The sequence below is a fragment of the Dama dama genome, chromosome 19 (genome assembly GCF_033118175.1).
Source record: "Dama dama isolate Ldn47 chromosome 19, ASM3311817v1, whole genome shotgun sequence".
NCBI lineage: Eukaryota > Metazoa > Chordata > Mammalia > Artiodactyla > Cervidae > Dama > Dama dama.
The window spans coordinates 13,691,738-13,717,146 of NC_083699.1; the positions used below are offsets into that span (position 1 = coordinate 13,691,738).

Here is a 25,409-nt window from a genome sequence, read left to right on the forward strand (position 1 = left end):
ATCACATGAATAACCAAGTTCACGTTTTTTTCTGCCAGGAGAGGAACATTAAGTGAACATCACAAGATTCCAGGCAGTTCAGTACTAATTTTACTCGGGCAGTAAAGTCTTGCAAATAGTTTTCAGGTGCATCAGCTACTCCCCAACAGAGGCAATTCAGCTTCCAAAATTCTAGAGAATTCCCCTCGCTGCTATCTTCTTTTTTCACCTCATGGCCATCTCTCCTTCCTGTCCCCTCATGGCACGTGCTCCCACACTGCCCCGCCCCCACAATGTCCCTGCAAACACAGAGATCCATAAAGCACAACACAGGAACCCGTTAGCTCACCTGCAGACGCACACACTTCTCGAATAGCTGGGGGGAGCTGAAGGGCTGGAGGAGCAGAAGAGAAAGGCAGCTGGCTTCAGGCCATCTCGTACCAGTGAATGGTTCCACTGGGTATGAAAGTCAGGTGGTGGGTCTTCCCACCAGAATCTTGCGTCCTCAGAGCAGAAAGAGGTATCACCAAAGAAACACTTGGGACTGGAAGCAGACAGGTGAAACACCACACCGCAGGCTCCAGCTACAGAGGCTACCCGAAAGCCTCTTGCAAAACAAACCATCCACCTCACCCGATTCCTACTTCTCTCTCTCCCTGAATCAATAACTGTCCCCAGGCTGCCCCCATGGGCTCCTGAGAATGCTCCCGTTGGCACACCTAGAACGCTACTTCTTTTCTTTATTTCTTTATTTGTATCTCTTCCTCTATTAGCTCTTCAAACCCCCCACACTCAAAAGGAGATACCAATGTCAGGATTTTTCTTAGAAATTCCAGAGTTTAGCACTGTACCTGACACTTACTTACTAGATGTTTTATAAATGTTTGTTGTTGAATGAATGACTAGAGAGGGTCTGAAAACAGAGAAGAACAAGCCTGAGCCAATTCAAACCTCAAGAGCCAGCTTTTGCTAAAAGCCATATATTCTGCCCATAAGATCTTGGACTTCTTGGAATTAAAAAGAGAGAGAAGAGGGAATTTTAGATATTATAGCAATAATTTTCAGATATCACAGTTTCTAATACCCTATGTCTCCACTGAGATACACCAATTTCACAGGATTTTAGAAATACTAGAGTGTTACCTAGCCTTAATGGAACGTCTTATATTTGTAAAAACCTAGTATAAAATTGCTGAGTAGAAGTTTCCAGATCGCTTACTTCATGACTTCATGCCTCTTTAAGCTGCTCTTAGGGAGGCGGGGAAAAAAAAAAAAGAAAAACCAATCAGAAAGTTTAAAACTGCCTGCATCTTGTCTTCATCAGCTTTGATCCTTTCACTTATTTAAAATTCATAATCACCCTGGCCTCAATTAGAATTGCTAAAGAACATAGGAAAGGTCATATAGGATGAACCCCCTGGCCTGTTTAGCCAAGTCACTAAAAAATGGTAAAACCTTGCTGATTGGTGCTAGGAGGAAGGAAGGGGGTTGGGGCTGCCAGCAGACGTGGTCCAGAGCCTGACAAACCCCTGTTAGTCCAGTTCCATGAGTTTGGACGTGAGGGGACTGAGATTCGGTGCAGAGGCAAAACTTTTGGGCAGTGGCCAACTGTTTGATGAGCTTTAGTGTAATCAGGGAGGACCACGCACGCGTGATTCCAGCCTCAGGAAAGGGGTCAAAAGGAAAAGGGAAATGCAGTTCATTGTGCCACTTCCTTGCACCAGTCCTGCTGCCTAACGGATGCTTCTGCAGGGCTGGGGCGGGAAGTCCCTGCCCCTGGAAATGTGGAATCGCCAAAGGCATTTCTGAGGGGTACTGAATGAGGGTTTCTTCCAGAATACTGTCCACAGGGAAGAATAAAGTACATCTCCAACTTCAGTGTAGTAATGCGCTACTTAAGGTTCATCCATCTACTTGTCTAAGCAACTTGAGTAGCCAATGTCATGAACTCAATTATATTTTTAGTTTTTCTGTCCTCTGTGGAAAGAATTGAGTCCGTTTGGCCTTCAGTAGTGCTGTCTGAGAGTGGGGAAGAGCCCACCATGAGACCATGATACAACCAGAAATATGATGACAGTAATAAGCCTTATTTGGAAGCAAAAGGAACGGGGTTTTGGTAATGCTGGAGACCCAGGTTCAATCCCTGTGTCAGGAAGATGCCCTAGAGAAGGAAACAGCAACCCACTCCAGTATTCTTGCCTGGAAAATTCCATGGATGGAGGAACCTCATAGGCTACAGTTCATGGGGTTGCAGAGTTGGACACAACTGAGCAACTTCACTTTCACTTTGGGTGCACAAAAAGAAGGCCCTGGGAGGTGAAAGACTGTGTATCACCGGCTGCTGGGGAGTTATATCAGGAGTGCACATTTGCTGTGACTCTGCAGGCTGTTGTTCAGGGCACGTGCTTGATGACATGCGAGGCTGGCATCAGTTTAATCCCACCGCCCCACCCCCACCCCGCCACACACAGGCCTCTTAGCCAAAACATTGGATGCTGAGGCAGCAATACCTTGGAATAGTTTACTAAACTCTGGATCATACCTTATTGTAAAATGTTAAGGAAGGGGTTAAACTAACTTTTAGGATAATGTTGAGGAATAGAAAGGAGAGACAGAGGGAGAAACGTGATCAAGATGTGATACCCAGAGCGCCTCAAAGGTACTGGAAGGAGCTGACTTTAATTGGAGAGATGGGAAATACTGGTGTTCATTTCATTATTCTTTAAACTCTACATAAATGCTTGTAGACCCTGATTTGTATTTATGATGTAGTTTAAAATAAAAAAAATTAATTCCTGCCACAAAAATAAAGACTGAGAGTCTGAATGAAAGAAACTGATCAAGAACCAAAAAAGTTGCCAAAATAAGGTCACTAAGACCTTGAGTGAAAAGGTAAAATATTAAACAGAGAACTAATACTCTCTCTCTCTGCCTTCCCTGGTAAGACTTTTGCTGACTGGAAAAACCATCATGGGAGTGAGAAGCATTAGAATTTATCCATGAATTACATTTGAGAGAAAATACTTTTTCCTCTCCCTTCCCATGCTGCTCATCGGGGTAGGAGTGATTCAGAACACTTTCTTTCCCAAAGGTGAAAGGTTAGAAATAGTGCCCACACTCTAACCATTGGACAGAGTCCCACTTGATGTCAGAATGTGCTGTCTGTAGTCCTGGGCCTCCTGAGTGCCTCATCCTGCCCCTGGCCGCTGCCTGTCCCTCTGTTCCTCTGTCCAAGTCTCTCCATGATGCCCTCTGCACCACCTCAATATTTCTTACATAGCTTCAATCTTTACATGCCTCAGATAGCTCATTTTTTCCCTGAGCCCCCAGCTGAGCCAAGTTCCCAGCATTTGGATCCTTTGATCCGTTAAAACCAACCTCTTCCTCTAATTATTTTCTCTTCCACTCCTTTGAACCCCTTCCAGTTGCCTCTATTTCTCAAGAAGCCAGGTGTTTAATAAAGAATCTGGATGAGGTTCAGGCAGAATCAGGTACACGCAGCTGCTTGCCCTTGGGTCACTTGTTAACCTCCTCTAAGCAGCGAAGATGGTTTATTAAGGCCGGTAACATTCCAGAGATATGACAGTGTGGTGCACGAGGCAGGCGCTCAGTAATTATGGCATGAAGGAATTAATTGGGATCTCTTTTAAATGAGCTAGGCTGGATTCCAACTTACGCTTAATCTGTGTCCCTATCCCACCATCAGCCCAGGTCTTTCTGCTTTTCCAGTTTAATAGCTTATTTCTTTGATGCTTTAGTTTACACATTTTCACATCAGTTTTCTTCTGTTTTCTGCTCATATATTTAACCTCATTAGTTTAATTCAGGTTGTAGGATTTTACTAGTAACTTTGCTTACTAGATTAGCATTATTTCTAAATTATTCTGTTTTACCCCTTTCTCTAAATAACTGATCATCATGTTCATATTGTCTTATTATTAATTTCTCTTTACTAGAGAGTAGACTTTGCTTCTGTATTTGTGAATTTTCAGCATTTTTTAATTAGCCCACAGCACAAAGTTCATCATATACTATGATTCTGACACAGGTTTGGGTTAAGGATACAGATCATTGTTTTAAAAAGGTATGATGTCTGGGATTTGCTTGAAAATAATCCAGTGGAAGGATTATAGAGGAAATAAGATTACTGTGGGCTGATAATTGCTAGAGTCAGGTGATGGATACATGGGGTTCCTTGTGTTATTCAATTATGTAAACGTTTGAAGTGTTTCCACAATAAAAACTTTTTTAAAAACAGGAATATATAAATAAAATATACATGTATAAATAAAAGTTGATACAATGGGTGATCTTAGGATATACAGAGAGGGAACGCCTCCCACATTCTCCAGCCTTCCCTGTCACTGTCGTCTCCTGGAGGTTCAGCCAGTCTTCGAGGTTCAGTGTGGAATTTAGCACTGGCTCCTGATCTTCCTTTCCTCACGAACTCTCCTCTCACCTGGGAGATCTCCTCCTGCCTGTGTGGGGCTCCTTCAGCACCTCACTTCCTCCGCAGTGCTAATCATCTGCGCCCTCACACCCTTTCAGCAGCCCACAGTCCTATGTCCTGATCATACTTCAGTTTTTTACATGACACAGATCTCTGCGTGATGACTGTCTAGCACTCTGGCTGAGGCCTTCAGGTTATGTTTTAATACAGAATTTACTTTTCCTCAGCATCAGTCAACACATAACACGCACATATAATCCAGCCATTTCTGGCTTAAAATCCTTCAGATCTCTGTGTGAACTCCAAGTTCAAGTTCAATTTCAGTATCCTTCACCTCCAGCTTGTGATTTCCTACCATTTCCAGCCTCTTTCTCTACCATCCTCTGATATTCACTTTCCCTTTTCCGCTTATATTAACTTCTCTCATTTGTGGATGACAGATCATGCTTTCTTAGCAATCTGCTAAACTTTGACCACGCTGTTCCCTGAGATGGGGGTATCCTTCTGTCATTTGGCGTCTGGAGGATTTCAGCAAATTTCACTTATACCTCAAGACTCAATTCAAGCATCACTCCTTCTGGAAGACATCCCTGGGCGGTCCACATTGAGTTAAATGCCCCGTTCCAATACTTTTTTCCATCGTACTCTTTGTCTACACCCACCCTAATACTTTGAAACCCAACTGTAATTATTGCTGTTCATTTCCTTTCTACGCTGTGAGCTGTTTGACCTCTTTCAACTCTTTCTTTCCAGAACCCAGCACAGTGCCTGGCACATGGTAGATATTTCAATGCATAAACAGAGAAATGGAAAAATGAATGCTGTTGTCTCCTGGAGGTAGCACCTCCCTACTCAAGGGCCTTCTCCAGAGGGCTAGGTCCTGGACACCTCCTGCAGGCTTTCTGCCTCCTAATTGCCTCCTTCACCCTACCTGACCCATCTGGTTCTGGCTGTGACCCAACTGTCCCTGTCTCTGCTGAGTCCTTCCTACTTGGTGTTCCGTCAAGATGAGTGTTGCCCAAAGTGTGATACACAGTAATTTTTAGATGATACTCAGACAAATGTCTTTTGACAGTCTTGCATTTACATTCATATATATTTGGCAGAAGGGAATGAGTGCATATAACCTGTAATTTCACGGAGAATATTGCTTAGGATGAGACAAATGTAGCACTGTCATGGGAATCAAGCTTACCTAGACCTCATAAATCAGGGGTGCAGTGCTCAGGCATAATCATAAGTGTTCCAAGCCCTCAATAATGGAACCCTCGGCCGTGCCCATTAGAAGCATAGACAACCATGACTCACACCAAGAGGGAAGAACTCCCACATACTGAATTTTACAGGTACCTCTGTGCTTTATTAAGTGATATGTTGAAATATCACTTCCTAAAGTTGCTGGGTATGTATATGTACACCTAAATATAACCGATAAAATAGTTGAATATTTTTAAGCTGTCTGAACCACATCCTTGGTCTTCCCAGGTGGTGCTAGTGATAAAGAATCCACCTGCCAATGCAAAAGACGTAAGAGACACAGGTTCAATCCTTGAGTTGGGAAGATCCCCTGGAGAAGAGCATGGCAACCCACTCCAGTGTTCTTGCCTGGAGAATCCCATGGACGGAGAAACCTGGAAGGCTACAGTCCACAGGGTTACAAAGAGGCAGACACTACTGAAGCAACTTAGCACGCAAGCATGCACATAGCCATGTCCTAATGCAAGTTCACATTTTAGTGGGTTAATATAGAAACTAACAGGTTTGTCTCATTGATGTGGATCTCTATCTTTGTCTGAAATCCTAAAGTTCTAGTTATTTTGCCAAAAGTTCCTTTATAATCAACAAGAAACTTATATTCAACCATACATTTTATTTGTTTATTTTTTAGCTGTGCTGGGTTTTAGTTGTAGCACATGAGATCTTCAGTTTTCATCGTGGCATGCAGGGATCTTTAGTTGTGGCATGCAAACTCTTCATTGTGGCATGTGGGATCTAGTTCTCCGACCATGGATGGAACTCCAGGCCCCCTGCATTGGAAGTGCAGAGTTTTAGCCACTGGACCACCAGGGAAATCCCCTGCCATACAGTTTATAAGTCAGTTTGATTTATTCTGTTTTTCATTTGTCACTTTTACTTTTCATTTTTAAAAGTTCAATAACATTGTTTTTATAGAATTTACTATATTTCATCAAATCTATCACTGATAAGTAAAACACATCATTATCTTACGTGCTACTAAAATATGATGTTTCCAATTATAATAGTAAGATGCCATTAATTCTAAGATACATCTCAATTTCAGAGATGTTAAAATTATTTTCAAGTTGATAAAATGTCGTATATGTATACTTCTATTTCAGCACATAATACTTATACTCCATTTATCATAGCAATATAAAGTTTCTCCTTTGAATGAATATAATTGAACAATTGATTCAGCATAAAATATTGTATAAGTAGGAGTAGAGGTGGTATGTGTGCATTCTGTCTTGTTTTATTCTTTGCAACTCCATGGACTATAGCCTGCCAGGCTCCTCTGTCCGTGGGATTTTTCAGGCAAGAATACTGGAGCAGGTTGCCATTCCCTCTTTCAGGGGATTTTCCCAACCCAGGGATTGAACCTTCATCTCTTGCGTCTCCTGCATTGCAGGAGGATTCTTTACCTGCTGAATCACTGGGGAAGCCAGAGGTGGTGTATAGTATGGCAGAATCCTGGAGGTGGTAGCCAAGTGCTCTGCCTTCAACGAGAGTCTAGACCCAGATTCTGTCACTTGTCCACCCCTGCCAGCTGAGACCAACCAGCCACCCTCTAGTCCTAGCTCCGTGGCCAGATCCACATGAGGGAGAGCCTGACTCTTCCACTGAGAGTGGGAGAGGAATCTGAGCCCATACTCAGGAGTCTGAGATGCTCAGGTTGAGGAATGTGACTATCATTCATTGAAGTTATTTGATGAGAGTGAAAATAAATTCCCAGGACTCATTATAGGCATTGGAATAACCTGGTGTGTGTGTGTGTGTGTGTGTGTGTGTGTGTGTGTCTGTGTGTGTTAGTTTCTCAGTTGTGTCTGACTCTTTGCAACCACACGGACTGTAGCCTACCAGGCTCCTCTGTCTATGGAATTCTCCAGGCAAGTATACTGGCGTGAGTAGCCATTCCCTTCTCCAAGGGATCTTCCCAACCCAGGGATTGAACCTGGGTCTCCTGCATTGCAGGTAGATTCTTTACCATATGGGAATCCCAGGGAATCCCAGGAGCAATCTGGACTTGCCTCTATTTAAATAACAGCATACTCAGAGGTTTCTCTTGTTTTCTTTTGAACCCAAGAAATAAGTGAGGAGGGGAAAAGAGCATTTGAGTCTCTGTTGATGAGCAATTTACCCACTGATAATGGCTGAAAAGTGAAAGTGAAAGTCACTCAGTTGTTGCTGACTCTTTGTGACCCCATGGACTATACATGGGATTCTCCAAGTCAGAATACTGGAGTGGGTAGCCTTTCCCTTCTCCAGGGATCTTCCCAACCCAGGGATGGAACCAGGTCTCCCGCATTGCAGGCGGATTGTTTACCAGCTGAGCCACAAGGGAAGCCCAAGAATATTGTAGTGGATAGCCTATCCCTTCTCCAGGGGATCTTCCCAACCCAGGAATCGAACCAGTGTCTCCTGCATTGCAGGCAGATTCTTTACCAACTGAGCTAATGGCTACCTGAGCACTAAACACTCAGTTTCAGTGATTATCAAACCAAAGAATGGTCGACTTTGTTTTTCATAATAGATCTGTCAGTTGAGAGTAACTATGAATAATTTGAAGCAAAATGTATTTCATTGAGAAAGTAGAGAAGCAGCTGATTTCCTTCTTCCAGAATAAGAAAAGTGAAATCACTTTAGAGGGAAGAGTGAAAAATGGTTAAGTTTCTATTGGTGAAACTCTGTGCTTTCATATACCATCTCCCTGGATGTTGCAGGGGATTTGTGTTCCTCATGCTTCCAGCTCTCACCTTGCTCTGGATCCAGCCCTTGGGTTGCAGTGCACATTTCCCTGGGAGCCATACACAGAACCCTTCGATTAATTCAGTGTTTATTCTTAAAGGTTATTGTCATCATTAACCAGATGCAATAGTGCAGGAGATCACAAGCCATATAGGTTCTATCGCTTGTCTGTTTTTGCAAACTTGATTTGGAAGGTTTTAATATAGGTGTAATTGAGAAGACAAATTGAACACATATGCATATTCTAATAAAGGTATTCTTCCAAGTCAGCAAATAATCACATCATATTAAGGACCAAGGAAACTATTACAGTATAATAAAGTGGAAAAGCCTTATAATAAAAGATTATTTATAGGCTATTGGTTATTAGTACAGTTTTTAAAATATAATCAATAACAATTAGCAAAATTGATAATATTGGAGATACAGCTGTTTCCACTCACTAGTACAAATAATATGAGCAGTAATTCTATTTAGTAATATCAATCGAAAGCTAAATCTCTCCCACGCTCTTTGTCTGTCCTTATGGGTATTTTTGTATATCGGATCATTACTGCACATTTTATAAGAACTGTTTCCTGGTATTCATAAAAGTTATTGATGTCATACAGTAAATTTTGAAATTTATTCCTGGATTAGAATAAAATTATAAGAATAACCCACTCCTGTCTCCTTTCTCCAAACAGATGTAGTGGTCAGAAAGCCAAATATATTAAGAAGCAGAATCATGGGATCTTGACGTCTTAGGTCAGGTTCCCTAGAAACAGAGTCTGAGACAGGGATTTGCATGCAGGTGATTTCAGCTCAGTTCAGTTCGGTTGCTCAGTCGTGTCCGACTCTTTGAGACCCCATGGACTGCAGAACGCCAGGCCTCCCTGTCCATCACCAACTCCCGGAGCTTGCTCAAACTCATGTCCATCGTGTCAGTGATGCCATCCAACCATCTCATCCTCTGTCGTCCCCTTCGCTTTCTGCCTTCCATCTTTCCCAGCATCAGGGTCTTTTCCAATGAGTCAGTTCTTTGCGTCAGGTGGTTTATTAAGGGATAAGCCTATAAGAAAATGAGAGGAGCAGGATGGGGCAGGAGAAATGCCAAGTAGCATGTGGATCAGATGGTCTATCCCTGGCCTGAAGAAGGCAGAGGGATAAATTGCACCACAGAGGATAGCTGTGAGCCTTCATAAGCCAATATTCACAGCAGCTGAGGGGTGGGGGTGGGGGCCAGGATCACGGATCTGCTTGGAGCATGAACAGCACTCTGTGTGCTATGCTTAGTCGCTCAGTTATGTTTGATTCTTTGTGACCCCATGGACTGCAGCCCGCCAGGCTCCTCTGTCCATGGGGATTCTCCAGGCAAGAATACTGGAGTGGGTTGCCCTGCCCTCCTCCAGGGGATGTTCCCAACCCAGGGATTGAACACACGTCTCCTGCATTGCAGGCAGATTCTTTACCAGCTGAGCCACTAGAGAAGCTCAAATAATATAACCTGAGAATGAATATGTTGCAGATTCTAGGAATCAACCGGGGATCCAGGAATCAACCCGGGGTCTCCTGCATTGCAGGTGGATTCTTTACCAGCTGATCTACCAGGATAGCGCCATCATTTGGTGACTGGAGGTGAAGCCCAGATGGGAGGGACAAGGATTGCTCCCAGGTTTATGATTTGAACAAATGAAGAGATTCCTGGATATAACAGCAACACTCCCCTCGTGGCACCAAAAATTAAGATTACAGAATGATGAAAAGATTCATTTTATAAGAAATTTTTCTTTAGCTTTTACTTTCTAGGTAAAACTACCAACTTCTTGATGTATTTGTATAGGTTCAGTTTTCCATTAAAAAAGATAAAGACTTTCCTTTTTAAAGTTTGCTCCAGGTGACTCCAGTGGTAAAGAATCTGCCTGCCAACACAGGAGACGCAAGAGATGTAGGTTCAATCCCTGGGTGGGAAAGATCCCCTGGAGAAGGAAATGGCAACCCACTCCCTTATCCTTGCCTGGAGAATCCCACGGACAGTCCACGGGGTTGCAAAGAGTCAGACACGACTGAGCACACACACATCAGACATACTTGGATCTTTTCTGTTTATTCCGCTTCCTGTAGAAAATAGATCCCAACTGGTTCTAGGATTTTAATAATTGAACATTCAATCCCAATATTATGTCAGTTTTTAATGAGAAAGTAGTTATGTGTTGTTCTTTTTTTAATGTTTCGTTTTGTTTAAATTTTTAAAATTTATTTATTTTTGCTTGCGCTGGTTGTGTTTTGTTGCCTCAAGGTGTCTCATCGCGGTGGTTTCTCTTGCTGCAGAACACTGGGCTCTAGGTGATGGGCTCAGTAATTGTAACGTTCAGGCCCAGTTGTCCTTGGCATGTGGAATCCTCCAGGACCAGGAATCAAACCTGTGTCCTGTACATTAGCAGGCAATTCCTAACCACTGGACCACCTGAGAAGTCCGTTATGTGCTGTTCTTAACGTATTCATCCTTTACTCCAGAGGTCATTAAACTATGGTGTGTGGGCCAGATCAAGCCTACAACCTGGTTTTGCATGGCCGGAAAGCTAGGAGTTTTTACATTTTTAGAGGGTTGCTTAGGAAAAAAAAAAATAAGTAACATTCAGTATGACTGTATGATTCACAGTCAAAAACATTTACTACTTAGCCATCTACTGTAAGAGTTTGCCAGCCCCTGCTTCCATTCATTATGGTCTCAGACTTTTGTTTCAGATGTGTGCTGATTCAATCTGTATTTTGAAAGAACATCTTATATTCAAAAATTTTATATTAATAAGCCAATTTTTTGTTGTTCAGTCACTAAGTCGTGTACGACTCTTTACAACTCCACGGATTGCAGCACCCCAGGCCTCCCGTCCCTCACTATCTCCTGGAGTTTATTTACTTATTATTTATTAATTAGCTAAATTTATTTTTATTTGCTTATTATTTATTAAATAAGCAATTTATGAAACTATAAAATTATTTATTTTATATGAAGATTCATCACAGAATTTATATAAATAAATTCTACCTCATTGGAACAATCATTTTAATGGCATTCTTTAACAAATTTAGAGTCATTCAGTTTGAATAAAATAAATATGCATAATTTGTTTTCTAGTTTGAAAAAATGTTACAACCTATTCCGTGATGATTGTAAAGAAATTGAAAAATACAAATAGATGCAAATGTTAAAAAACCACCTGCAATTCTGCCTTCCAAAGTTAACCACCGTTAACATTTGGCTACATCTTTTTCTAGGTATATATCCATTTAATTTTTTAAAATGTGGATCACATTGTGTGTATAATAGTATACCCTTCTTTATTCATTTAATGTTATAATTTTCAGAAGCATCTTACTTGACTGCATTTATTCCACAGAATGAATATGTCACAATTTATTTAAACATCTTCCAATTTTTTGACATTTAGGTTGAAGCTAATTTTTCACTATTGTATATGCCACAATGAGCATCTTTATGTGTAAATCCAGATCCTCATTTCTGTGTCCTTAGGCTACATTTTTCAAAGAGTAACTATTGTCTCCCCTCCCATTCCCTTCCTTATCTTCCTTATAAACACGTTCTTGTTACCATAGACCTATAAATGATGGAGTTCCTCAGGGCTAGAGACTTGTCCCTTCTCACTCTCTCTGTTTGTCTCCAATGTCACATATACCAAACTTTCACATCTATATGCTGCAACTCCCATATTTACATCACCCCAGATCATTCTTCTAAGTTCCAGATCTACACATCCAAATACCTTCTTGTGATCTCCATTTGTATGTCTTATACCAACTCAAACAGAAAATATCCAAAAAGGAGTCAATATTTTCCTTCTTTCTGCTCCCCTGCCCAAACTCCCTCCTCCTAACTTCCCACTTCAGTAAAGAGACATCACCTTTGCACTAAATTCCCTGTGATAAAAACCTGGAAACTGTCAGTGACATCTCTCTCTCCCTGACTACCTCCATCTATTCAGTCACCAGATCCAGTTGATTCTATCATGGAAATAAATGTTCAGTTATTTCTATTTCACCCTATCTCCCCAACTCTCACCTAAGCCACATCCATCTCTTTCCTGGACTGCTGTATTTGTTTCCTAATGGGTCTCTCTGCATCCACTCTTGTCCTGCTCGATCCTGTCCCCATGCAATGCTTCACCATGGAGAAAGTGTCAAAAAAGTCTGTTTGTACAACCCCTAAGTAGCTGTTGGGATGAAGATCTTCATGGCAACCTTGCCTCCCCTTTCCACTTCATCTTGCCACTTCCTCTGAACTCTCCTGGTCCAACCCAGTAGTTGCCTTTCAGTTACTCAATTGTGGTGAGCTTCTTCCAGCCTCAAAATCTTGTCCAAGATGCCCCCTCTGCCTGTTAGATTCTTCTCTCCCTCTTCAGCTGACCACCCTGTTTCCTGACCCTCCCCCAATACACACACTATGTCCATGTGCTCTTGGTGTCATGGCCATTGACTTTGGGGGCACTTATTACAAACTGTAATCCAAATTGTTACATTTTTTCCCCCTCTGTAATTTCTTTTTCTCTGCTACAGTGAAATTCCATTTTAGGGCAATTAGTAATTATTTCTTTTACGTCTATATCTCTCAGTGCCTGGCATGTAATAGGTGCTCAATGAACATTTGTTGATTAACAGATCATGGAGTATAAATATTGTAAAGACATTTAAAAGATATTATTATATAATATGTCAGCCAGTTTATAACGCCACTAACCATATATGAGTGTTCCTTCTATCACACCCATCCTGACACTGACACTGTCATTCTAAATAATTTCTAAATATTTTTACAGGCAAAATTTTACCTCATTATGATTTAAATTGCCTTTCTTTGATTACTAGAGAAGTTGAACACTTTTCACAAATTGGTAGCCTCTCACATATTTTCTGTGATTTTAAAATTCATGTCGTAATGCTTTTACTGAACCATTTTTGTTGCACTATTTTGGAAATTTATTTAGACTAATAACCTATAAAACAGTGCCAGCCAACCTGCTTAACTTCATTTGAAGGTCTGGACAGATCTGGAAAATACTGCTCCATGAAGTTTACGTTTAGTCATTGATGATTCCCCCTTAACTGGGATGATCATGTAATTTATCATGGAAACTGGGGCACTATTGAGAGTAAGGGAGGGTGCCATTAATAATTATGCAAAGACAGCAGGTATAAACCAGGACTGTCCTGTACGAGCTAAGATGTATGGCCTCTTTAACTCATTTCACGTGGACTTAGAATTCTCGGGATGTAGGTCTCAGAGGAGAGGTCCAAGTGGTGATCCAGGGATAAACCGAGGATGTATGCTCTGCTTAGTCGCTCAGTCATGTCCGACTCTTTATGACCCCATGGACTGCTACTGGCCAGGCTCCTCTGTCCATGGGGATTCTTCAAGCAAGCATACTGGAGTGGGTTGCCATGCCTTCCTCCAGGGGATCTTCCCAACCCAGGGATCGAACCCAGGTCTCCTGCATTGCAGGCAGATTCCTTACCCACTGAGCTACCAGGGAAGCCCAAGCTGAGGATAAACCTGCTTTTTGTCCTGAATTTTAATTCAGATGGCTCTGTGCTGCTCAGTGATTCAGTGGCTCAGCCTGTGACTTCCTGTTGCCCCTGCTGCCAGCCGTACTCATTTGCCTGACCCTTGGAGGCATCTGATGATTTCGTTCAAGTCTCCTTTCATGATGAGGCCAGTGGCCCAAAGAGCTGCAGGGACCACCTTGCCCCTAAATGTAGAGTTGGGCAGAGGCAGAGGCAGAGTCAAGTCTCTTGGAGGAGTTCTCTCCTGTCCCAGCTCACCACCTCCCTCTTCACTTTCCAATGCATTCCTCTTGCTCACATTACTCTGACAATGCCAACAGCCACTTTCGAATTTTAGAATGCTTCCAATGTTATGTCAAGAAGTGGCCGGAAGTTTTCACTTCCGTATATATACACACACATATATATGGAAGTGCTGAGTCTGTGCTGAGTCTTTATTGCCATGTGGGGGATTTCTCTAGTTGCAGCGATTGGGGGCTACTCTCTAGTTTCGGTAGGCGGGCTTCTCATTGTGGTGGCTTCTCTTGTTGCAGAGCACGGGCTCTAGGGTGTGCAGGCTTCAGTAGTCGCAGCACATGGGCTCAGTAGTTGAGGTTCCCGGGCTCCAGAGCATAGGCTCAATATTTGTGGCACACGGGCTTCCTTGCTCTGCGCATGTAGGATCTTCCCAGACCAGGAATTGAACCCATGTCTTTTGCTTTGGCAGGCAGATTCTTTACCACTGAGCCATCAGGGAAGCCTAAGGTATACACTTTCTGAGCACTTCATTCTGTATCAGATGATGGGTAAGTGGGCTTCAGTGCCCATCACTTGTAATGCTTCCCTCAGCTCAGGCAGTGTGTCTACAAAATTTCCCAGCTTTTCCTAAACATCCTTTTGTGTAATGTATACTCTTCAATGGACTTCCCAGGTGGCAGGAGACTTAGAGACGTGGGTTCTATCCTGGGTCAGGAAGATCCTCTAGAGGAGGGCATGGCAACCCACTCCAGTATTCTTGCCTGGAGAATCCCATGGACGGAGGAGCCTAGCGAGCTGCAGTCTATAAAGCCCACAAAGAATTGGACGTGACTGAAGCAACTTAGCATGTACGCATACCCTTCAATAAAGTTCAAAAAAGAAATTCAGAGTTGCTGACAGACTTGCATTTTCAAGAAGTGCTAGGAACTTTTGGAAAGTAGAACCTGATGACAGAAAATGTCTGGGGAAAGGAAGACTGGAGGGTTTCGCCGAGTTGAATTTTGTTTTCGTGTCATCCAGTCTGTGATATGACTTGATTAGGAAAAGAATAGCAACCTTCCTCTTCTAATCGTGTCAACAGAGAAGGAATTTCCTACCAGTGGAACTCCCAACAGAGCTTATGTGTACTGTTGTGTACTGAACAACTCCAGAGGGCATCATTTACATTGTCATCTATGTGAAGGGAACCAAATGGCCCCGCCTGGAAGGCACCTGAGGTGGGGTTCACAATCCTCCTGGCACTGTTCAGGGCACAGTCTGTGTGGCCATATGCTGAGGTCCTGACTGACACATTCTACGTCAGTTTTCTCTGATAAAGATGCTGTCACTTTGCCACAGTTAGACTTGCTTTCTTCGCCAATGCCTGCAGATTTTTCTGGGTAATCTTCATCTCAAACACACGTTCACCTAGTTTCTGTAAGTGCTGTAGTATTTGTCAAGCCAAGTGTCCTGGTTTCAGGTTTAGAAAATAGGTCATTGGAGCTATCTTTTAAGGGCTGAGTTTTGCCTAGATTTTGCTATTTCATTTTTACTGAAGAAAGCACAGGAAATAAATGCAATCTCATGGTTTGCTAGAGAATCAAAATATTTCAGATAATTTTTTTTAAAGTTGTGTTTTTTTCATTAAAGCATAGCTCTATAAATGGAAGAAAAAAATTATGTTAGGTGTGTATAGGAACCATCTCCAAAATAGCTTCACATATAGACTAATAAGTTAAATCAATTAATTCATTTGCCCTACAGAAATAAAAGAGACACACCATGTATTCAACCTACCTAAGGGAGATAGACCTTGGTTTTGAACTGCTGGAGGAACCAACTTTGTATCTCTCAAGAAGGAAAGTGGTAAAAGGATGCAGAGACATTTCTAAAATGTCCTTAAGCTAGAAGAAGCCTTTTAGTGCATTCACTTAATCAGTCAGTTAATTCTTACTATTTGCTTAACACTGGAAGCAGGCAGTCCAGCTCCTTCATGAGGAAGCTGAGGTCACAAAGGTGGTTAGAGACACTGTAGGAAAGAAAGCCCAGATGTTCTATACCCAGGACACTCTGCCCCACAGTGCTGTTAAATATTCCCATATAGTCACACTCAGGTGATGAAACAGGAGAGCATCTGTGTACTGCATGTGACTTGCATGTAATTCGTGTAATAAAGATAAAATACAAACCCCTTTGCCAGCCATATCTTTATTACTCTAAATGCCACAACTTAGAGAAGGTTCAGCATTAGGGCTAATAACTTCAGAATTAGTTTGGAAATTTTGCAAATAAATCTTTTCCCCACCTATTCTTACTCCTTATGATTTAAATATTTCAGTTGTGTCTTTTCACAAATGTTGCCTTTACAGATTAAAACCCTATAAATAGCACTGATCTCTAAGGAAGGTGATCTCATCCAAACCCTTTCAGTAATATTCCAGTTTCCTATCCATGTCAGAATGAAGACCTCAATCTCAGGGTGGCTGCTTTCTTAAAGGAGTTCATAATAATGTGAAACTCATTTTCTGAGATGTCTAGACTCTTCCTTTTAGACAATGAAGTGCCCCGACTTGCTGATTACTGCTGAACTTGTTGACAATTGAGGACGTTGACTGGAGCACGTATGTGCAGAGGGGAACAGCTGCTCTTGCCAGCTGCCTTGTCCTCTGTACAGACATAAACACTGCGCAAGGCGCCTCTGGCAGGTCAGGAGAAGAGAATTCACTGAGGTGGCTGCAAGGAATCAGTTTGGCTTAGTCAATTCATCTATATGCATCTGGACCAACGGATGCTGAGCTCTTGGCTCTGTGACTAAGGGCAAGGATTCTGAAGCCCAGCTACCTGGAATCAATTCCTGGCTCTGCCACCCAGCTTTCTAGCTTTTGACATTAGTTGCTTAACCTAACTATCTTCAGCTTCCTTACCTATAGATGGAGATACTAGGTGTTGTATTTTTTTTTTTAATGGTTTTTGAGGATTAAATGTAATTATTAATAATTCCAGCAGCATACATCAATCAAGTTCCTATTCCATTCCAATTACCAGGAACAAGATAGAAATAGCCCCTCCCTTTATGGAATTTAGAGTCTTTTTTTCACACCCAAACTCTGATCCATTTGAGGGTTGTAAAGTCAATGGTGAAATGTGACCACATTTTGTTTTAAATGGATTAGGATAGGATTTTTACAAAACAAGAGTTTTAGGAAACTTTTTAGTATTTTTATATGTATGTATGGCCAGAGTCTTGATCTAAAATGGATTTTTTTAGTCTAGTAAAGATGATCAGCAATTAAACAGCAACTTGGGTATAGCTTATGTGATAAGTGAAGTGTCATGGGAACATGGCAAAGTCATATGATCCCCTTCCGATGGGTACACAGAATCAGAGAAACCTTCCAGGAAGAAGTGACATTGAAGCTGAGACTTAAAGGATGAGTAGAAATTAACCAAAGGAAGTTGGAGGAGGTTGGACAGAAAGCAGTTCCTTTAAGGGCCGTAAGGAGCCCTGGTTAATGAAGCCAGGAGAGAACTGCTCAGATCTGCATGGAATGGGAGGGTGGGGGTGGAGGTGGTGGTGGCATCTTCATTGTGGCCGTGGGCTTAGTTTCCCCATGGCACGTATGATCTTAGTTCCCCTGACCAGGGATCAAACTTGAGTCCCTTGCATTGGAAGGCAGATTCATAACCACTGGGCCACCAGGAAAATCCCTCAGATTTGCATTTTAGGAAAGCACTCTGGCTGCTTGCACAGAATGGGCAGAGTTAGTAGGGACACTGTTTAGTAATTTCAGGACACAGTGGTCTAGACTAGGGTGGGAGCAGGGCACTGAGAGGGACAAAACCCTGAGGATTGATGGGGCTGAAAGCGCTGGTCTGGGATGACACCCACCTGACCCACATGTCTGACATCTAATTTACAGAGGCTGCAGGGGACAAATCTAAGTCTGTAAGCCCCAAGCCCCTGACTTGAGGAACTGTTCCTGTAAACAGGAAGACAGGGCCTTTCCATCATTTTGCAAATCATTTCTTCGTCCCATTGGACATATCTGTAGACTTGCCGGGCCTAGCAGTTGGCAGGGTTTCATGTTCCAAAGTGGGACGGTTCTTGGCAGGAGATGGAAAGCTGGAAACAGAATGCAAACTGGGCGAGCCAGGCACCTTATATGAATAGAAAAGAGAAAAAAAAACGGGATGGTACTTTCCCATCTGATCCAGAATATCTGGTCAGAAAATACTTTAAAAGGACAGATAATTCAAAGATGTTTCTATTTGGCTTTGAAATGCCGTGCATTTTTGGCAGGGATCTACCTTGCCAAATGTTTTGCTAAGGCATCATTTTGCATTCCCTGAACACAGACCATCTGGGCAGCAGGGGGCTGAGCCTGAACCCAGGAGGGAGTCTGGGGGGCTGGCTGAGGAGGTCCTGATGCTTGAAAATTGGACGGAGACCACAACTCTCCCGTATCGCCCCAGTTGATAAACATTTGTCTGTCTACCGGTGTCCCGCCACAGAGCACGAGCTTTTTCTGACCTTCACATGGTGACTTGAAAAGTAGCTCCCTAGTTTCCAGCACACAATGTGTTCTACTCCTATCTCTGGACACTCACAGGGCCTCCTCTGTTCCACAGGGGGGCAGCCCACAACCCAGGGCTCCGCAGCAACCTCAAAATCAAACCATATTTGGAGCAGGAGGCAGGCTGTTTACAGATGTTACCATAAAAGACATTTTAAGTTATATTCCGTCATCCTATTTTACAGAAGACCTGTAAACGGGACAGATCAGAAGGCCCCTTTCCTGTTATTCATAAATAAGATAGCTGCTTCCAGACACGTGAAAAGATTAGCTTATCTTCCCTGGCTCAAGCCTACCTAAGAGAGGAAAAGAGTCTCATTTCACAGAAATCACTTAAACAAAGGGTCTCTCCCATTTAGGACTTAGAAGAAATGTCAGGGTGGCAGCCACTCCCTACTAAAGAATTCCAAGCATTCCCCCTTTTCTCTGTCTGGAGGGTGCCAAGCCAGGGCAGTGGCTTGGTCCAGACTAGAATTCACAGGGAATAATTAGTAACAGGCCCAGATCTGGAAGTTCAAGGAAACTGGCTTTCCCCAATCTGTAGTAAAATTAAGCACTGATTTTTTTTTTTCTTGTTCTTCGTTTTCTTAAAAAAATTTTTTTCCCACTTTATTGAAGTACCAGTGACACACAAAATTATTAGATGTTTTAAGTGTCCACCATGATGATTTCATATCTATAAATTAAATATATATATATATGGGACCCTATATATATATATGGGACCCCCCCCCACCCCTGCACCTAGTTACATCCCTCGCCTCGTGTATCTTTTTTTTTTTTTTTTTTTTGCCTGTGGAAGAACACTTAAGTTCCAAGTACTGTTTCTCATAATCAGAAAAGAGGGCATTTCCTTCTTCCCCAGAGTCGGCTAACAGTTTGTTCACAAGAAACTCTCAATCCTTAAAAGATGCTCTGTGACCCAACTCCTTTTTCAAAGGGTCAGTTCTTTCGTTTCATAAAACCTTGTTCCTAAAGAGGATGAGCTAACAAACTAACGCCGTTGCAGTGTTTTGAAAAACCCAGCAGAGGTTTCTTTGACTCGGTTTTCCGAAAAAACTGAAGGAAGCCAAGCCAGGCGGCATGTGACCTCACACCTACCTCTTCCCCTCCTTTAACGTCTCCTAGATGGAGGTGGCCAAGGGGGGACTTCGGAGGCATGCCCAAACCTTTAGAACAGATTCCCCACCTCCATGCCAGATACTAGTCCCATCTGCACTCCTCTGTTCCTCATACACACACCTCTCACAGGTCATTCTCAGCGAGCAGCCAGGAAGGGAAAGAAAACGTGTGCTAAAGCAACAGGTTCCACCCACAGCCTGAACTTGGAAGGGGAGGCTGGAGCCCGGCGACTGGAGCTGGGCGGTGGAGGGAGAGGAAGCGGGGAGGAGGAAGGTGGAAGGGAAATGATGGTGCATGACCACGGAGCACACGTCACTCGGGCTCCCACATGGGATTGTGTATGTGCGCGTGTAGGGGGAGGGAGGTCCTGCAAGGGGTCACCCGGGGACTTCCGCGTGGGTTTAGGAGGCAGGGGCCTGCGCTTTGGGGTGCCGGGAGGTTTAGGCGGGGTAATGAACCCCGCAGAGAGGGCTTGAGGCGCGCGCAGGAAATATGAGTGTGTCTGGGAGTTAAAATTCACCACTCTCCCCAGGGCGCCAGCCCTGCCAAGTGGCCATGTCTGCGTCCCTAAAGCCCCCGAGTCCCCTTCCCTCGGGCCTTTTCCCGGCCCCTCCAACCCGGTCCCCGCCCGGCCTCCCGCCCCAGCCTGCAGCCGAGAAAGCCGGGAGAGCGGACTCCGCCGCGCCCGGCAGCCTCTGGGCATGCTCGGTGGCGGGACCGGCTCCGCGCCGGCAGGGCGCGTCCTCCTTCCCCCAGGGCGGCGGCGGCGGCGCCTGCAGCTACGGCCGCCGCGCCCCGGCCCCGCACACCTTTGGGGGCGGCGGGGGCCACCCTGCTCGGTGGGAGCCGAGAGCGCCCCCCACCCGGAACCTTCCAGCGAGCAGAGGCGGGGCTGGCTCGAGGGGCGCGGAGGCGGGAGTGAGACCTCCGAGCTGCCTGCCGTTCCTTAGAAAGTAAAGCTCAGCTCGCTAGCGGAGCCGGCCTCCCGGCCGCCGGCGGGGGCGGGGCGGGCCGGGTAGGGGGTGGTCTCGGCGCCTAGCGCGAGGTGCGAGTTTAGTAGCCGCCCACCCTCTTCTTGGTCCCCGCCCCCAGGGAATTAGAATTCGCTGGGAAAGTGTCTGGTTCTCGGAGAATCCCTGGAGCGGGGTGCGGGGGCGCACCCGGCACAAAATGGTTAAAAAAGTCCACGCGCGCCTAGGGGCCCCTCTTATGAAAAGTCTGCGCGCCAGCGCCTGGGCACCCCCTTTGCTGATTTGAGGGTCAGTTGCCCGGAGGAAATCCGCTCGTCGCAGGGGAAGGGATGCGATGAGGGAAGCCTCAAGCCGGTGCCGGCTCCCACCCCGACGCCTTCTCGGGGGCGCACCTCCAGCCTGGCGGGCGCGGGGCACTGCTGGGCCGGGGCGTTCGCGGCGGGCGGCGGGCGGCCGGAGCAGGCTCGGCCAGCGGCTCACTCTCTCTGCCTCCTCCCCCCAGGATTACCGAGAGGATGGGATGGATCTAGGCAGTGACGCCGGCAGCAGCAGCAGCAGCAGCAGCCGCACCAGTTCGCAGTCCAACTCCACCAAAGTGACCCCTTGCTCCGAGTGCAAATCCTCGTCGTCGCCGGGGGGCAGCCTGGACTTGGTGTCTGCCCTGGAGGACTATGAAGAGCCCTTCCCGGTCTACCAGAAGAAGGTGATTGATGAGTGGGCGCCGGAGGAGGACGGGGAGGAGAAGGAAGAGGAGGACGGGCGCCACGAGCGAGGGTGCAGGGATGACCGCTGTCCGGCCCGGGAGCCGGGGGACGTGAGCGCCGGGCCCCGCAGCGGCGGGGGCAGGAGCGCCACCACCGCCATGCCGCCCCCGGTGCCCAACGGCAACCTCCACCCGCACGACCCCCAGGACCTCAGGCACAATGGCAACGTGGTGGTAGCCGGCCGGCCGAGCGGCTCCCGGGCCCCGCGCCGCGCGGTCCAGAAGCCCCAGCCGGCAGGGGGCCGGCGCGTCGGCCGGGGCCCGGCGGCCGGGGGCCTCTGCCTTCAGCCCACGGACAGCAGGACGTGCGTCCCTGAGGAGCCCCCGGCTCCCCCTATGGACTGGGAGGCGCTGGAGAAGCATCTGGCCGGGTTGCAGTTCCGGGAGCAGGAGGTGCGGAACCAAGGCCAGGCGAGGACCAACTCCACCTCCGTAAGTTGGCCGGGGTGCGTGCTCACGCGCGCACACACGTACCCACCCCGCGCACGGCCCGCACGCGCCCTCCCTGCGCTCGCGCCAGCAGCCGGCCCCATTCATTCTGCCGGGAGGGTGGGGGCCGAGCCGGGGAGGCTGCCTTCTGCTTCCCCGGGGTAGGGTTGCAAAGTCTCTGAGCTGTCTGGGTTTGCAGGATGGGCGGAGAGGAGGGAGGGGCAGACAGAGGGCAGCGGAAAGTCGGGTTAGTGGAACTGGCGACTCATTTTAATGGAATTACTTATGGAGACGAGACTGTGAGTCACTTGCCTGAAAATAAATCCGGGGAGATTTTGGCACCGAAGCCGGTACCCTGCGGGTGATATTTCAAGTCGTAATACTTGTGGCTTTGTCAAGCGTGGTAGGTCTCCCCTCGCTGCCACTGATGTCTCGCCCATATATAGGCTGTCCCTGCGCAGAAGCATGTATTCTCCTGCCCACACCTCCGGTGAGGCAGCACGCGTTGTTCCCTCTTGACGTGTGTGCGGATGCTCCTGAATTGGAATGGGCTGACCGCCCTCCTCAGACTTCTTTCCTTTCTGAAACCCGACTTATTGTTGACCTGCTAGGATAAGGGAGTGGTTCTTTCCTCTGTAGGCTGACTCACCCCACTGTCCGGTGAATCCCTCCTAGTTTTGATAAGAAGCCACTTGCAGTTCCTTCCCAGAGGCTGATGCCTCGGTTCAGGAAACCCAGAGAGGAAAGGGTACTGGAGTGGAAAAGAGAGGGAGGGAAGGAGGGCTGCATCTATAATAAGAAGCTCTGGTAGGTTCACACTTGTCTCAACATCTCTTTTTGCCCCCGAGAGGAGAGCAGATAAATGACTTAAAAGAACAGCATTTTGAAAGTAGCTCCTCTATTTATCACTGTTTTGGGAGAAAGCAACAGTTGTAATTTGAAATCATTAATGACGATCGTGTATGGGGTTGAAGGGTACACAGTTTAAATGAGGGTCTCTCTGTGCGTGGCAGCTGTGTGGCGGGCTAGGAGAATGCTTGCTTGCAGGTGTAATTTTTGGCTTCCCGGCCCAGGGCTACTGGAAATTGGGTGCGTGCACTTCTGACTTCAGGGGTAAAGACGGTAACTGTGTTCCACAGAGAAATTGGCATGGTTTCTATGAGAGAGAGCCCTTGGCTGACAGAGCCTATTGGTTAGTGTCCCTTGAGAAACTACCTATTAAATTAACACACTCGTTTTAATCCCAGCTGTTTACCATGGCCACTAGCAGACACGGAATCTTTCCATTAGAGCCAGTACTTGCTCTTGTATCTTGCAATTCAAAACATCCTTCTCCCACTTGGTGCTGAGAAAAAAATACCTGATTAAGCTCCCTGGACTTAAACAGTGACTTGAAGATAAAGAAGTTTCCTTTACTATGGCCTGACATTTTTACATTCCAGGAAAATGTAATCATTGGGTTATACATGCAAAGTTAGGGTTTAATGATGACAATGAGCTTCATTATTTAGAATGTTCTTGAGCACCCATGTTGTTGTTGGTCAGTTACTAAGTTGTGTCTGACTCTGGGACCCCATGGACTGCAGCATGCCAGGCCTTCCTGTCCTTCACTATCTCCTGGAATTTGCTTAAACTCAAGTCCATCGAGTCGGTGATGCCATCCAACCATCTCATCCTCTGTCATCTCCTTCTCCTCCTGCCCTCAATCTTTCCCAGCCTCAGAATCTTTTCCAAGGAGTTAGCTTTTTGCATTAGATGACCAAAGTATTAGAGCTTCAACTTCAGCATCAGTCCTTCCAGTGAATATTCAGGGTTGATTTCCTTTAGGATCGACTGGTTTGATGTCCTTGCTGTCCAAGGGACTCTTCGTGACTTCTGTGCTAAATTCAAAGTCTGATTCTCAGGGCTGCAGTGATACATCTGTCCACATAGGCCTGGAATTATGATGAGCAAGGTAGGGATACAGATTAGACTGACTTCCTTCTAGGAACTTAAAATCTAATGACTCACCTAACAGACCTGCTTCTACCAAACACACACACACACACACACACACACACACTCCTTTTTATCTATAGTGGAGACTGAATCTTTCCTTCTTGGGCCATCTTTGAAACCTGAGGTGTCTTATCTTCTCCCCTAGTAAACAGTTTGCTTGTTTACTAGGAAGGGGGGGTTCTTCCCCCTTCCTTTTCTCACTGTCCTGAAGATGTCCCCACTGGGTATTTCTTTCCCAGAAATTTGGGTTCCATTGCTTTAAAGCAAGTATGTGTGCAGGGAAAACGGGAGGGGGAAATGGCCTTCGAGGTTGTTGAATATTGACTTTTTCCACAGTTTGGAAAAATTTGAACAAAACTACTAGTCATTGTTGGGTTAGAATAGTGATTTTCAAACTAAGTTCTCCATGAAATCACCTTTTAAAAAAATAAAATTAAATAGACTGTACTACAATGGCCAATTTTCTAAAAAGTTTTATTTCAGTTGTGTGTGGACACTGGGTCACAGTGTAATTAAGATTTCTCTCGCACTGTGGGTCACTGTCATAAAAGTATGGAAAACACTGATTAAAATCCTGTTTACTCCTGCCTGGAATAGTGTGAGAATTTATAACCCTGAGGACAGAAGCTTGAGAGTCACAAAGGAGTTGGTGTGGAAGAAGTCTGTTTTGAAGGAACTGCTCAAACCAAGTGCTAGTTTTTGCACCTCCTTCAAAAGTTGTCTGTGGGTTTGACAGAAAACAATAAAATTCTGTAAAGCAATTATCCTTCAATAAAAACTAAATAAATAAAAAGTTGTGTGCGGGTTTCCCTGGTGGCTCTGGTGGAGAATCTGCCTGCCAATGCAGGAGACATGGGTTCGACACGGGTTCAATCCCTGGTCTGGGAAGATCCCACATGCTCCGGAGCAGCTGAGCCCGAGCACTATAACTGTTGAGCCTGTGTACTAGAGCCTGGGAATCTCAATTACTGAGCCCGTGTGCTGCAGCTGCTGAGGTCGGTGTACCCCAGAGCCTGTGCTTTGCCACAAGAGAAGCCACTGCAAGTGGTAAAGAACCTACCTGCCAATGCAAGAGATGTAAGAAATGAGAGTTCAGTCCCTAGGTCAGGAAGATCCTCTGAAGGAGGACATGGTAACCTATTCCAGTATTCATGCCTGCAAAAATCCCATGGACAGAGGAGCCTGGTGGGCTGTGTCCGGGGAGTTGCACACAGCGGGACACTACTGAATCGACTTAGCACGCAGGCACTGCAGTGAGAGGCCTGCACCCTGCAGCTGGAGAGTAGCCCCTGCTCTCCGCAAGTGGATCAAAGCCCGTGCAGCAGCGGAGACCCAGCGCTGCTGCTGCTGCTGCTAAGTCG

The 25,409-nt window shown here is 45.4% G+C and overlaps 1 protein-coding gene across 3 annotated transcripts in view; it reads left to right on the forward strand.

The window, feature by feature from the left end:
* The window catches only part of SCHIP1 (schwannomin interacting protein 1), a 187,207-nt gene that overhangs the window by 10,866 nt on the left and 150,932 nt on the right, over window positions 1–25,409 (forward strand). The window contains exons 1-2 of one of the 3 annotated variants that reach the window (XM_061168223.1): window positions 20,996–21,146; window positions 21,361–22,053. In XM_061168223.1, the coding sequence (XP_061024206.1) occupies window positions 21,379–22,053 (675 nt within the window). In that variant the 5' untranslated portion in view covers window positions 20,996–21,146; window positions 21,361–21,378. Of the gene's footprint in view, window positions 1–20,995; window positions 21,147–21,360; window positions 22,054–25,409 lie in introns of those variants that run through there. The other 2 variants (XM_061168225.1, XM_061168224.1) reach the window with 2 other exon arrangements.